The sequence below is a fragment of the Suricata suricatta genome, chromosome 5, assembly GCF_006229205.1.
Source record: "Suricata suricatta isolate VVHF042 chromosome 5, meerkat_22Aug2017_6uvM2_HiC, whole genome shotgun sequence".
NCBI lineage: Eukaryota > Metazoa > Chordata > Mammalia > Carnivora > Herpestidae > Suricata > Suricata suricatta.
This window is the reverse complement of record NC_043704.1, coordinates 152,875,997-152,890,425: the sequence shown is the minus strand read 5'-3', so window position 1 is coordinate 152,890,425 and position 14,429 is coordinate 152,875,997. Positions and strand designations below refer to the sequence as shown.

Here is a 14,429-nt window from a genome sequence, read left to right as displayed (position 1 = left end):
GAATAGCCAAGTAATATTGAAGAAGAAAACCAAAACGGGAGGCATCACAATTCCAGACTTTAGCCTCTACTACAAAGCTGTCATCATCAAGACAGTATGGTGTTGGCACAAAAACAGACACATAGACCAATGGAATAGAAAAGAGAACCCAGAACTGGACCCACAAGTATATGACCACTTAATCTTTGATAAAGCAGGAAAAGTATCCAATGGAAAAAAGACTGCCTCTTTAGCAGGTGGTGCTGGGAGAACTGGACAGCAACATGCAGAAGAATGAGATTAGACCACTTTCTTACACCAGACACAAAAATCAACTCAAAGTGGATAAAGGATCTGAATGTGAGACAGGAAATCATAAAAACCCTTGAGGAAAAAGCAGGAAACATAAGTATTTTTAACTCTATAAATAAATAACCTTCCCAAATGTCTTGGAAAATATTTTCTTCACCATATGTTCTTCAAGCATTAAAATGTACATTCCGAGACTCTATCATAAGAAAAGTAATCATTTTTTAAAAGTAGCTTTATGCAAAAAAGTTGCTTGTTGCAATGATATTTATAGGCGTATGATACTAGAACAGTTCAGTAAATTATGGTTTATTCACTTGATAAAATATTATATAGCCATAAAAGTGATGCCTATGAAGCCTATACAAACGCAAAGAAAACCACATAAAAGCTAGACTGAAAAGTTGTGTGTGTGCTGCTTATTATCTTTAAAGGTCTTTAAAAACAATTGTAAAAAATAGGTGTATGAAACTAAAATTGACTTCTGCCAGCATTTGTTCAGGGGAGCTGGAATCGTGGGTGACTTTGTCTTTCTCGATATATCCCTGATCTAATCATAGATCTTTTGGGCATGTGTGTTTAAACCCTTAGGCTGGACGCGTGCAGAACAAACACTTACTCGGCCTTTTCGGTATATAGATTACTGTTGTCCTTCCCATGCGCAGTGGCCATGAACACGCAGTTGATGATGACGGTGCAGATGATGAACATGCTGAACAAGGTGGCCGCTGTGTGTTAAGGCAGGTACACACGTCATCCGTCAGGCGGAGGCTGCGGGCGCACCGCCAGGTCCCCTTTTCTGCAGGTGCACCTGTCTGCGTACAGTGAGCGTTGGCGGCCAACCACTCACACCGTCCCCTCCCCTAAAGATCTGTCCTCAGCAAACAGCAGCCTTGTCACCTGGAGCTACCACTCCCTTCCTCGTGTCTGACCGACTGAGACACAACAGCTGGCCCTGGCTTCCCGGTGGACAGCTCTGCGACAGGATCTGTGCTGCGGAGCTCCTGGTGGGCTCAAGCTGACGTGGGTGCCGCCGAGTCCCCGTCCCTGCTTGCCCCTCTTTCTGCTCCATCCTGCTTCCCTCCTTCCTTCTCCAGAGAGCAGCTTCTCTACCAAGTCATTAATAAGAATCCTCGTCTCAGACTCTGCTTCTAGGGAGCCACCTGAAGGCTATTCCCTTCCACCACCGCCCCCCGCCCCCCGAGTACCTCAGTATGTGCACCAGTCCCTGGCTGTCTCACCTCCCCCAGTCTAATCCTGCCTGGGGTCTCCAGCACCCGCTGCGCACAGCAAGAATGCTCAGTAATTCCTTCCTGTCTTATCTGTTAAGACCGCAGTTGCAAGCTCAAAGTCTTAAGAGTCTGGAGAGGCATTTAAATAGGTAAAATGGGCTGAAACTGGGTCACAGAGGGGGGGCAGAGGGGTGGCGAAGCAGAGCTCACATGGCCCCCCTAAGAGAGGCACTGGTGTCTCACTACACCAAGTTTTGCCAGCTCGGACTACAGGCTGAGCCTTGAGACAGAAGCCAGAAATCTCGGCTTTTAACATTACAGACTGTTTCCATAGAGCTTTAGATAGCGTGTAGGTCCAACACCACACGGTTAGCAGGTAAACACAGAGCACAGGTTGACGGTTTGCAATCTTTGTCTGGGTCTCAACTTAGATGTTCCTTCCTCCAGGAAGTCACCCTGGAGGCCTCCAGCAAGCACCACGGTGCCTCTCCACACTACCACTCCCAAACTGCCCATCCCACTAACACTAACTGGCCCGTCTCCTTCTGAGGCCACCGGATCCTGGAGCAAGGCCAAGCCTGGTTCTCACACAGCCCCAGTACACGCCCCAGTAGGCACTCGGCTACTTCCACTCGGCCTGGGGCTCCTGCACTTTTCCCATGACCTGGACTGAGTGGAAGACGCAACGAGAGGATATGAATGGACCGAGATCCTAATGGCCAAACTTCGGATGGGATTGAAGGGCCCAAAAATGAACAAGGCACGCTTGGCACTGAAGCGGTAGATTGTCCTTTTTTTGTTCAATACCATGAAGGTCTGCAAAAGCAAACACACACGTGGAACAAGAATTACATGCAGGGACAGAACAATATTTATCATCATGAGTTAGTTCATTGAGAGAAAATTCCGCGGAGCCACAGATTGAGGTGTGGCCTGGCTTATCATACTCATGACAGTCTCTGATTCGAGCGCTGTCACTTTGAAGCCCAAGGCACTTTCTGACCAGCCCACATTGTGACTCTGGACACCAACAGATCCACCATGTGGCCCAGAGTCCCACAACAACTACTGGGCGGTGGAATCCTCCGGAAGCTCCAGGAACGGAGCATATAGGCCCTGCAAATAAAGAAACAAGGGTGAAGACTAGTAACTGAGCCAAACCAAATGCTTTGTCTTGTATCCACGGTATGCGTCCAGGGAGGTGAGAACTAGATGGAACTTGGAGATGTGGGAAGTAGTACCGGACATTCACACTCAGATTATGTTAAATTGTTTTGATTACTAATGGAAGCTTCGTCACAAATTTTAGAATCGTCAGGGAACTGGGGGATTTGTATCACTGTACCTGAGCTGCTCTGTAAGAGAGAGTCTACTGATCGATCCTAACTTTGAGGATCTTCCACAGAAAAAGTCGTCAAAATTCCCAGACTCGCTCTCCCCCATTCTCCCCACTGACATACAGGCAAATCTGCCTCTGGTTCCCAGCTGGCGAGGGAGGCCCTACAGATGGCATCTGGAAATACGTGTGGGCATCTCTGGCTGTTCGTCACAACCACCAGAGACCCCACTGGTCTTTAGTGGGCAGGTCCAGGGATGCCCCACCCAGGAGAGACGTGCTAACGGCCCACTGTCCCCTCCAAAATGCCCACTGGGCCCCAGACATGTGCCCCTTTCTTCGTAGGGTCCAGGAATGAAGCAGCACTTGCAGAAGAACCCATCACTCATAGGCTTCTGACATCAACCTCCTTCTTTCCAGTTAGCTGTCACTGGACTGTCCCCTTACATGTCCCCAAGACTGTTAGTTACAAAAGCCTTCACAGAATGAGGGTCACCCTGCGTCCTGCTCCTTGCGGATTGGCAGAAGCACCACTTGACATATGATCCAGTCTGTTCTCATACCGGAAGGACGGGCCTTGTCGCCAAGGCCCAGTATAGCAGGGTGGGTGCTGCCTTGGCTGAGGAACCAGGACTTCAGCCTCTGCCAGCCATCCACCTTCCTTCGCGGAGCTGCTGGAACTTACTTGTCTGCTGGCCATCTGGCTGCAGGAAAAAATGGAGCAGGATATTTTCTGTTGCCTCTATAACAAGAGGAAATGGGCCACAGGGTTCTTGGAAAGCTATGAGCGCAGGGGCTCAAGACCCACTTTAGGGATTCTGGGCTCTTCCTTTGGCTGGAAAGACAATTTTAGGGGAGAGAGCAAACCTCTCACTGAAGCGGGGGTCACCCCAAATTAATAGGCTCTGGCTCTGGCTCTCTGCTCCTTGATGTTTTATTAATGCCATTTCTCACTGTTTTAAATACTTCAACTAATGGTGTAGTTATCTATACTCGCCAGGGCTTAAATTATTAAAATGATAGGTACCAGCTCCTTCTGTCTCTATAGCTCTTCAAAATGGGAGTTTCAAGAAAGGAAGTAGCCTTGGACGACAGAAAGAGCCCTTGGGTTTGAGGCCCAGCTCCATCCCGTACTGGTTGCTTGACTTGGCATAAGCCACTCCCCATCTAGTCTGGATTCCTCATTTGCGAGGCGGGTGCTGACGACCACGTGTACCTCACATGCCTGCCGAGAGCACCAGCCGTGTGGGTCGTGGGTGTGCAGAGCTGTACGGAGACATCACGTCTTCTGATTCAAAGGGAGAGCCCCGCGGAGAAGGGACGGTCCTAGAATGTCCACCCAGGCTGGCACAGCACCTGCCCTCCCAGGGCCGTCTGCCGCACAGCACACTGCGCCTGCGAGCCCACGGTTCACAACTCTGCCTCCCAGAAGCCCCTGCAGTCCTGGGGCATCGGGGGAAGGAGAAGTATTGGAGTATCTCTCTTCCTCGCTCTTGTCTTTCCCACTCACTCCCCACTTTCCTCTAGACACACAGTTCCTGTGTGGCCTGGAAACCCTAAGTCTGTCCCGATGCAGGGACATACCAGGTGGCACTCCTCTGGAGAGATCAGCTTCTCATGGCTGCCAGCAGAGAATGGGCTCAGCATCTCATATTTCTAAGCCGTCTACCCAAACTTCCTTCCTCTCTGACCTCCGTCTCGTGAGGCGGGGTTTCCATTCTCTGCTGGATCACACAATGGGGTTATTACGGGAAGGTCTTCTAGGCTTTTCCGGAAAGAGGACAGTCTGCAGAGGACTGTTGTCACTGCCCAGGCTTTTGAGCAGCCGTCTGAGGAGCCCAAAGCTCACATTTCCGCACTTAGGAGCCCCTTTAGGGAACTTTTACTAGAATTCCTTGGAAAGAACTACATTCAGGTAGGTTACACGGCAAACCTATCACATACTGGCGTGGATTTACATAAAATCCCCACCTGCTCACTTGATTACCATATTCTTGGGCTTCGTTTATTGAGCTTCTATTGTGCATCATGCTGGTGTATGACCCAACCTCCAAAATTCTCATGTAATAGCCTAAAAAGCCTACAGTTGAGGAGTTTTTCGAGGGAAACATACTGCAGTGCTTCCATAGCCTGTCCATGTTTTAGGAAGCATGCATTATTCCCATTTTACAGATTAGAAGAAAGAGGATTAGTGAAGTGATTTGTCCAAAGTCAAAAAGCCAGTCACTTAAACGGCCTACCCCCAATTTTTTTTTATTGCTAGTCCAGTTCTCTTTCCTGACATCATTTATCTTTTCTCTGCTTTCCTTCTAACCTTCCTGCTGCTCCTGGACCGTCTCTTCTTTGCCAAGACATGCATTGCAGAGAGGAAATGACTGAAAGAGGTTCTCAGGACTGTGGAGGCAAGAGCCAGTGCTGAGAGCAAAGAAGGACAGATACCCCTGCAAACCCCAAGATCAATGTTAGGAGCTTCTTGGAGCACCAGTTACAGCTGCATGGTTAGAGCACGCCGCAGACCCCCCTTCCACTACCTTATGATTTCTGTAGAACGGGTCCAAGTCTTCCAGGGGCCGCGCTATCAGCTCCTGGGGAATGTTGCCATAGAGTTTGGGCAACTTCCTGGAGACCTTCAGGTCAAGCTGAGGCCGAGGCAAGGGTTCTGTCGGCGTCTGGTCTTTGCGCTTCTTTTTCTCCTTCTGGATGGCGATCCGCTTCTCAATTGCAGCCAGGGTGTCAGGAGTGAAGGGACGGAAATTTCGTTCATCTGGGAAGATCACTGGGTAGCACCTGTCGTCCATTTTAATCCTCGGGACAGAGATCCTCGGAGAGCTCTGAAAGAGAAATCACACAGCCTGCCCCAAAATTCTTCTCTTTGGGGGTGATGTCAGGGGAGCTACAAGAAGTGAGTGAAGTGAGGGGGCTTGGGAGCCAGCAGAGGTGTCTGTCATTGTGCATACAGCAGGAATTCTGGGCACAGGGAGGACCAAAGCAGGCCATCATTTCGGGAGGACCTGGCTGTAAATGGAAAGTGAAGTTCAGGAATGATGGACAGAAGAAACCCAGTCTCTAAAATTGAGACCCAAGCATTGAACAAGACAGTAAGACTGAACCAGCCAAACTACTGAAACGAGGCCTGCAGATGGTGACTAAGTGGCCACAGTGCGAACAGGAGAGGAAGAAATAGGGAATCAAGTGGGCCATGAGTATGCGTTGCAAAATCAAAACTATTAAGTGCATGCATTTTCTCACATTTGGTTAGCAAAGTTCCTAAAATATGATGAAATGCAAACAAAAAGGCCATAAACACAGGCAAGAACATTTCTGCTAACACTTAGGATCCTACACCAACTGTCTTACTTCTGAAACCCAGACCTGGCAGAAGTAAAGATCCAAGAGAGCAGAAGTGATTTGCCAACACTAACAGGGCACTCTACCATGGGGTGATAGCTCTTCTGGCCCCCATCCCTGACAACCCTTTCTCCAAGGACTTTCTCTACACACTCTAGTTTCAAAGCAGGCTCTGAGAGGGGCCCCTGGGTGGCTCAGTCAGTGGAGCGTCCAACTTCGGCTCAGGTCATGATCTCGCAGTTCGTGAGTCATGATCTCTCAGTTCGTGAGTTTGAGCCCCACATCGGGCTCTATGCTGACAGCTAGCTCAGGGCCCCGAGCCTGCTTCAGATTCTGTGTTTCCCTCTCCCTCTGCCCTCCCCCCTCGGCCCTGCTCTATCGTGCATTCTCTCTCTCTCTCTCTCTCTCTCTCTCCCTCTCAAATAAATAAACATTTAAAGAAAAAAAAGCAGGCTCTGAGAAAAAGCAGTAGTGCTCATGTTAAATGCCTTTACTTCCCATGCCATGCATCCTTTCCCTTTCTTATTACCTGAATATCAATCTAATGTTGACTCCCAAGGCCCTCCAGAGAATTACAAAGGATAACCCAACACAGCACTGGTTTGTTCATTAAAAACCATGAGTTCACTATCTGTTCTAAGAACAGAGGTCAGCACTAATGGAGAAAAATTAACAGTCCTTCCTCCTGGTCCTACAAGTTATGCTTCCCTGGTGCAGATAAAAGGCGAGAAACTACAACAGAGTAAGACAGATGCTATTGTGGGCAGAAGTAGAGGGGACTATGTCTGTGCAAGGGCTAGGCATCGAGCCAATCTTGGGGAATCAGGGATGGCCTCCCAAAGCTTTAAGGTCTCAGCTGGAACCTGAAGGAGATGTGAGACATAGCATAGATGTAAGAGTGTGGTAGGGAGACAAACAGCATGTGCGGCAACCCGCGGGTACAAAAGAACCTGATGTCCGTCAACAGGTTCTACCTGCCATTGTAAACTGGCCAGCTAAGGCCCCAGTCAGCCCTGAGAGCACGTGGGGCCTTGGAATCCTGGTGAAAACCATGGACTTCACCCTGAGTATAATGGAAGGGTTGCTAACGAGTGCGTGGTTACTGTTGGTGTTGTTGTTGTTGTTACTGTTGTTGTTACAGAGGAGTAACACTATCAGGTTTTCCAAAAAAATGACCCTCTTGCTGAGAATGGATAGGACGTGGGGCAGGGGCTGAAAGAGGTGAGGAGGTCGGACTGCAGAAACTGTTTCAACAATCACAACACTGGGGATGACCTAATGGAGTGGGGAGATTTGAGAGTCACTTTACAAATAGCCGTGGTGAGGGGCCATCTGAGGGACAGGAGGCTGCTGCGGGTCCTGGCTGGGGCACCGTTGGCTGGGTCAGCGGTGCCACGCACTAAGACAGAGAGCGCTAGGAGAAAAAATATATAGTCAAGTTTCTCTTGACAAATCCCTCAGGAAGGCAACATAGTGAAGAGGCGTCCCAACTCACTGGTCAACGAGATCGACATGGCCAGTTTCTCTCCTGGTGCCAGACCAGTGACCTTTCAGTTAATCCACAAACGAAGTGGTCAGGTGTGCTTAAGGGCCATGACAAGGGCAACATATGTGTCTTCAAACACACTAAGGGAAACACAGTGCCCGTAGTGTGAGTCATATGTCATCTGAAATGACATATGCAACCTAGATTCGCTGCATTCTGTCCCATCCATTCAGCATTAAGCTCTTTATGGATGTGCCTGGATGATGGAATCGGCCACACTATTTAAATTACGCTCTCTCCCTTCCCACCCTTCCAATCCTCTCCTCTTCGATTCCACTTCCCTCTCTCTCATAAATATATATGATTGAATTGGTATAAATAAAGTGGGATTATGGGAGACTCTACTGGACTTGGTTCTGGAACTCATGAAAGACATTTGAGACAGGGATGAGGTCCTCTGCAAACCACAGCATATGGATGCTTGTTGATCCTGGAAAAGAGACGAGCCTAGAAAGACCCTGGATGGCAAGAGCTTACGCTAAGTTGCAGCAAGGAGTCCAGGACATGGCTGCTGCCATAATAAGGAGACTATTAAAGAAACAGCTGTGCACTCTGACCCTGTTGTTCTGACCCTAAGGATATTTCGCCTAGGTTTCAGCAGAAAAGAGACTTAATGGAAATAAGTAACGCCAAATGAAAACTGTGCACGTTACAAAGGTTTATAGATAGACACATGAAAAGATGCTCAACATCACTCATCATCAGGGAAATACAAATCAAAACCACAATGAGATACCACCTCACACCGGTCAGAATGGCTAAAATGAACAACTCAGGGAACACCAGATGTTGGCGAGGATGTGGAGAAAAAGATCTCTTGTGCACGGCTGGTGGGAGTGCGAACTGGTGCGGCCGCTCTGGAGAACAGTGTGGAGGTTCCTCAAAAAGTTAAAAATGGAACTACCCTAATACCCAGCAATTGCACTACTGTTTATCCAAAGGATGCAAAAATGCTGATTTGGAGGGACACATGCACCCTGATGTTTATACCAGCGCTATCGACAATAGCCAAACTACGGACATGGTCCAAATGTCCATCGAATGATGGGTGGATAAAGAAGATGTGGTATATATATACAACGGGATACCATTTGGTGATGAAAAATAATGAAATCTTGCCATTTGCAGCAACATGGATGGAACTAGAGTGTGTTATGCTAATCAAAATAAGTCAGTCAGAGAAAGATATATGATTTCATTCAATGTGGAATTTGAGAACACAACAGATGAACATAAAGGGAAAAAATAAGACGAAAACAGAGAGGGAGGCAAACCGTAAGAGTCTCTTAAATACACAGAACAAACTTAGGGTTGCTGGAGGGGAGGAGAGGGAAGGGGTTAAATGGGTGATGGGCATTAAGGAGGGTACTTTTTGGGATGAGCACTGGGTGTCATATGTAAGAGATGAATCACTTCAGTTCTACTCCTGAAGCCAAGACTACACTGCATGTTAACTAACTTGAATTTAAATAAAAATGAATAAATAAATAAAATTTGATATAAGTGCTGAAATAACTAAAGAACCACATGTTAGAGGTAGCATTGAAAACTACAAAAATTGATCCGGGGAGAAAGAAAAGTTTAGGGGACCCTAGGTGCCTCAGTCAGTTAAGTGGCCGACTCTTGATTTCAACTCAGGTCATGCTCTCATGGTCATGAGATCAAGCCCTGCGTTGGGCTCTATACTGAGTGTGGATCCTGCTTAAGATTCTCTCTCTCTCTCTCTCTCTCTCTCTCTCTCTCTCTCTCTCTTTCTCTCCCTCTGTCCCCCTTCCCCTCTCATGCTCTCTCTCTCTCTCTCAAATGAAAAATAAAAATTAAAAATTAAAAGAGAGGACTTTATAAAAATTATCAACTCAAATAAATATGAAAAAATAAATCACACACAGTAAAGTTTTCTTATAATTGAAAAAAATTGATGAATCAAATATTTTTAATAAAGGCAGACTCATGAAATGGGACTATGGAAATAAAGCCTGTGCATGCAGAATTAATTCAATTAATAAATTCATAAAATCAGTATGGCATAATTGGTAAAAATTGGAACGAGTCAAATCTTCATCATGAAATTTATACCCCAAACACTAAACGTTAAAAATTCTTCTGTACAGAAAATAGATTGCATTGCATGAAAAATTGGTTGAAAAAGTGGCTAAGGTGCACTCTTTCCCAAGCTTTACTAACACTCAACTATGATGGCAAAGTTTTCAGACACTGAGTGACTCTTTACAAAAAAATTATTTGAGGGGCGCCCGGGTGGCTCAGTAGGTTGAGCGTCCGACTTCGGCTCAGGTCATGATCTCATGGTTCATGGGTTCGAGCCCCGCATCGGGCTCTGTGCTGACAGCTCAGAGCCTGGAGCCTGCTGCAGAGTCTGTGTCTCCCTCTCTCTCTGCCCCTCCCCCACTCGCTCTCTGTCTCTCGAAATAAAATAATAAAGACATAAATTTTTTTTAAATTATTTGAGTATATTCTTCTAAATAATGAAAAGAGAATCTCAAGAATGGTGGGTGCATGAATTCCAAAACATAGTGTACCAAACCCAAGAGTGCAATAAAAAAAGTATTCCAAGGTAACTGCACTACAATCAGCTTAAAAAGCAACCGATCTAAGAAGAACTAGAAGTCAGAGAGCCCAGGTCAAACCTTTCAAGTATAAATTAAGTTCTCTGTAACAAGGAATGTGATTAAGCAACTGGTTTGTTCATAGGAAAAAAAAAAAAAAAAGAAAGGTAATTAGAAATTTCATCAAAACAACAGCTCTTAGGAAGTCAGATTTTCCATATGACGCTGACTAAATGGCTTGAGCAGCTGATAGAAGAGGAAAAAAGTCCACTTGACCTGGACATGTAGGACATTCTCCTCCGTGCAACAGAAGGTCAGTGACATCTGAGTCCGTCTGCTTCTCTATGGGTCCAAATATGGCTCTAAATCTTGGTTTTAGAGACTAGAAGCTACAAAACCATTACATCATAAAGCTTATCTACCACCTTTTTATCTGAACAATCATCTTATAGATGAAGCAGAATTAACTATAACTACAGAATAGAATTCAAATGATATAAATGTTGTAAGATTCTACTGCAAGCTGGAGTTGGAGAGCAAAGGCGAAGGGACCCTCAGGGCCTCAGCCTCACCCTAAGCACCTAGAGAATCAAGACATTCTGGGGGGCGCCTGGGGGGCTCAGTCGGTTAAGCGTCCGACTTCGGCTCGGGTCATGATCTCATGGTTTGTGGGTTCCAGCCCCGTGTCGGGCTCTGTGCTGACAGCTCGGAGTCTGGAGCTGTTTTGAATCCTGTGACTCCCTCTCTCTCTCTGACCCTCCCCTGCTCACGCTCTCTCTCTCTCTCTCTCTCTCTCTCTCTCTCTCTCTCAAAAAAAAAAAAGACATTCTGTAGAAGGTCGGTAGATCAAGCAATACAAGTATGGGTCTATCCCTTAAAATTATGCAGATAATCCAGCACAAGACCAAATTAAAAATATTCTAAGTAGCAGAAACCGAAGGACTCATGGGTATGGTAGAAGCATGATGTCAGGAGGCTGAATCCCTCCTTTCGCACAGGGACAATTCAATAATTGTTCTTAAACTTGATAAATCAAGAAATGGAAGCACTAACAGAATCAGTTCATGTTAGCAAGACAACAACCTGAAAAACTGAGGGGTTCAAAGTGGGATGGAGGAGACAGGCCAAGAGGGGGATTTAATTTTTCATACGATACCTTTCCCGGCATTTCTTCCTTCTCAGTTATTTGAATTATGTACATGTAAGTGTCACTTATACAGATTTGCTAAAAGACTAAAAATTCTCCCAGGACTCCAAACATCTTCGAATTTAAAACAGAGAGTCAAGGGGCGCCTGGGGGGCTCAGTCGGTAGAGCAGCCGACTTCTGCTCAGGTCATGATCTCATGGTTCATGGGTTCGAGGCCTGCATCGGGCTCTGTGCTGACAGCTCAGAGCTGGAGCCTGCTTCGGATTCTGTGTCTCCTTCTCTCTCTGCGCCCCGCCCCCATGCTCTGTGTCTCTCTGTCTCAATAGTAAAAACATTTTAAAAAATAGAGAGTCAAAATATCAGGTACAATGACAGGCTCTGAACTTCCTCGAGTCATAAAGGAAACAAGCAGAATCTCAAGTTGAAGTCCAAAGCAGGAGGCCAGTGCCAGGTGAATTATGAGGTCACACGGGAAACCACAGAGACCAGGAGGCCCACGTGGAGCCTCTGCCCGACCTCCCTGAGGGACGCACTAGACTGGCAGGGGGGCTGAGGGCTACCTGTCCAAGGGGCTCTGCTCCTGCTCCTCTAAGGATGGTCCTCAGCAGGCTCACAGGCCCACTCCTGCCAAACAGAAAACAAGCACTCATCCAGGGAAACGGCTGAGGCTTCACTTCCCTAAGCAGAGACCCCAGATTCCTCGGGAATCCACTTGCGGTTAAGATCAGCTCACTCCAGGCTTTGTTTATAATCTACAAGCCTTACAGAGGTATGAGGTCTGAACTCCAATTTCTCACTTGTTCGTGCTCTGCGTGCTGGCAATGCACAAGGATTTAAAACACCATCCCATACAGGAGTGCTGATGCACAGGGGCACATGCACCCCAATGTTCATAGCGGCACTGTCAACAATAGCCAAATCATGGAAAGAGCCTGAATGCCCATTACCTGATGAGTGGATCAAGAAGATGTGGTTTATCTACACAATGGAGTACTCCATGGCAATGAGAAAGAATGAAATCTGGCCATTTGTGGCAATGTGGATGGACCTCGAGGGTGTCATGCTAAGTGAAATAAGTCAGGCGGAGAAATACAGATACCATATGTTTGCACTCATAAGTGGAACAGGAGAAACTTAGCAGAGGACCATGGCAGAGGGGAAGGGGTCAAAAAAATAGTTACGGAGAGGGAGGGAGACAAACCATGAGAGACCCTTAAATACTGAGAACAAACTCAGGGATAATGGGGGTGGGAGACAGGGGAAAATGGGTGATGGGCAGGGAGAAGGGCACTTGTGGGGATGAGCACTGGGTGTTCTATGGAAACCAACTAGACAATAAACTATATTTCTTAAATATTTTTCGTGTTTATTTATTTTTGAGAGACAGAGAGACAGAGCGAGAGCAGGGGAAGGGCAGAGGGAGAAAGAGACACAAACTATGAAGCAGGCCCCAAGCTCTGAGCTGTCAGCACAGAGCCCAACGTGGGGCTCAAACTCACGAACCACGAGATCATGACGCTCAACTGACTGAGCCACCCAGGCGCCCTGACAATAAACTATATTAAAAATAAATAAATAATTTTGTAAATGTTTATTATAATATTATAAATAGATAAATACATTTTAAAAACACCATCCCAGCCCTTGAGGCGCTTCCAGTGGTGTGGGGATATGGCTGCGCTCCGGCGGAACTTGAGGTGCCCAGGAGCCCAGAGGGCAACGCGGTTACGAAGAATCAGAAATCACTGAGCTGGGAGGGCAGAAGGACGTGTGAGCAAGTGTGAGAACACTGAGGGTTGCAAAGGGTTTTTTTCCTGTTTACGAGTCCACCAGTGGTTGGAAAGCTGTGTTACCTCACTGTGCCGCCCCTCTGTAGCTTGCACTTGAGTTCTGACTTCTGGATGCCGTTGGCCAGTGGGAGGCGCCAGCAAGAGACCCAGAGAATAGAGGAGAGTGAGGTCAGGGTCTTCCTCCCTGGCTCTCTCCCCCATGGCGGTCATGCCCCCCAGCCCCTGCCTGGTGGCCCACCCACATGGCTCCCTCCGGTCCTGTGACACCTCCCTCCCCGGGCCACTTCAGACACCCCATTCTCCCCACACCTGAGAACTGCACCCTCACTAGTTCCTGTTACTGAGCTCTGCCTGGACCCTAAAAAAAAGAAAAATGTCCCTCTAATAAAATCTCCTCAGAATGTGCCGTCTGTTTCCTGCCAGGGCTCTGGCTGATGGAATCACCCATTAAATAAAATTTAGAAAACGAGAAAAGGAAATGAGCACTCACAAACCAAAGCCACCTAGAACATGCAAGTTTTAACATTGTGGTATATTTCTGGCCTATAGTCTATATATTTACATTGCTGGCATCGTCATGCATAGGCAATTTGCCTCGTGAACTTTTCAATTAACGTGCAATTACACACATTTTTGCAAAGATAGTGTCATTTAATGGCATCTGCCCTGTTGCGGGTAAAATTTTAAGTGTGTTAACATACATTATCTCCTTTAATCCCCAGAACAATCTCACGAGATAAATATTAACCTTGAGGGGTTTCTGAAAGGAAATGTCCATCTGGAATGGAGGTGACTTATCTGTGGCCTTCTCTTCAGAGACAGGGGTTTTAACCTTATACCTTCCTTGGCTAGAGTCTCTCTCTAGCTTTCTCTGTTAGCAGGAGCCAAGCTGGACAAACTGACCCTCACACTGTACCCTAACCAGAAGCAGAAGTCATTGGCGAAGTCCCCAAAGATTTGCAACTGCACACCCCCAACATTTCCATGTGGATCTGGGCCACACAACCTGAAACACAACCCTGAGGTTAATAAGAGCTGCAAACTATGGGCTAAGCATTGGGTCACATGTTCTGAACGGATCATCTCTCATCATCTCTCCTCACTTCCCAGGAAATCTACAAGAGAGATACTGTCATATCATCCACATTCTACAGAAGAAACCACGAGGCCTTAGGAA

General features: G+C 46.9%; 1 protein-coding gene across 1 annotated transcript in view; it reads right to left on the bottom strand.

Annotated features, from left to right (window-relative positions):
* The window catches only part of SCN11A (sodium voltage-gated channel alpha subunit 11), an 88,481-nt gene extending 82,827 nt beyond the window's left edge, over positions 1 to 5,654 (bottom strand). The window contains exons 1-3 of the mRNA XM_029938789.1: positions 5,388 to 5,654; positions 2,218 to 2,336; positions 908 to 1,009 (exon numbers count right to left, since the gene is read on the bottom strand). Of these exons, the coding sequence (XP_029794649.1) occupies positions 908 to 1,009; positions 2,218 to 2,336; positions 5,388 to 5,654 (488 nt within the window). The remainder of the gene's footprint in view (positions 1 to 907; positions 1,010 to 2,217; positions 2,337 to 5,387) is intronic.
* Positions 5,655 to 14,429: the final 8,775 nt, after the last annotated feature.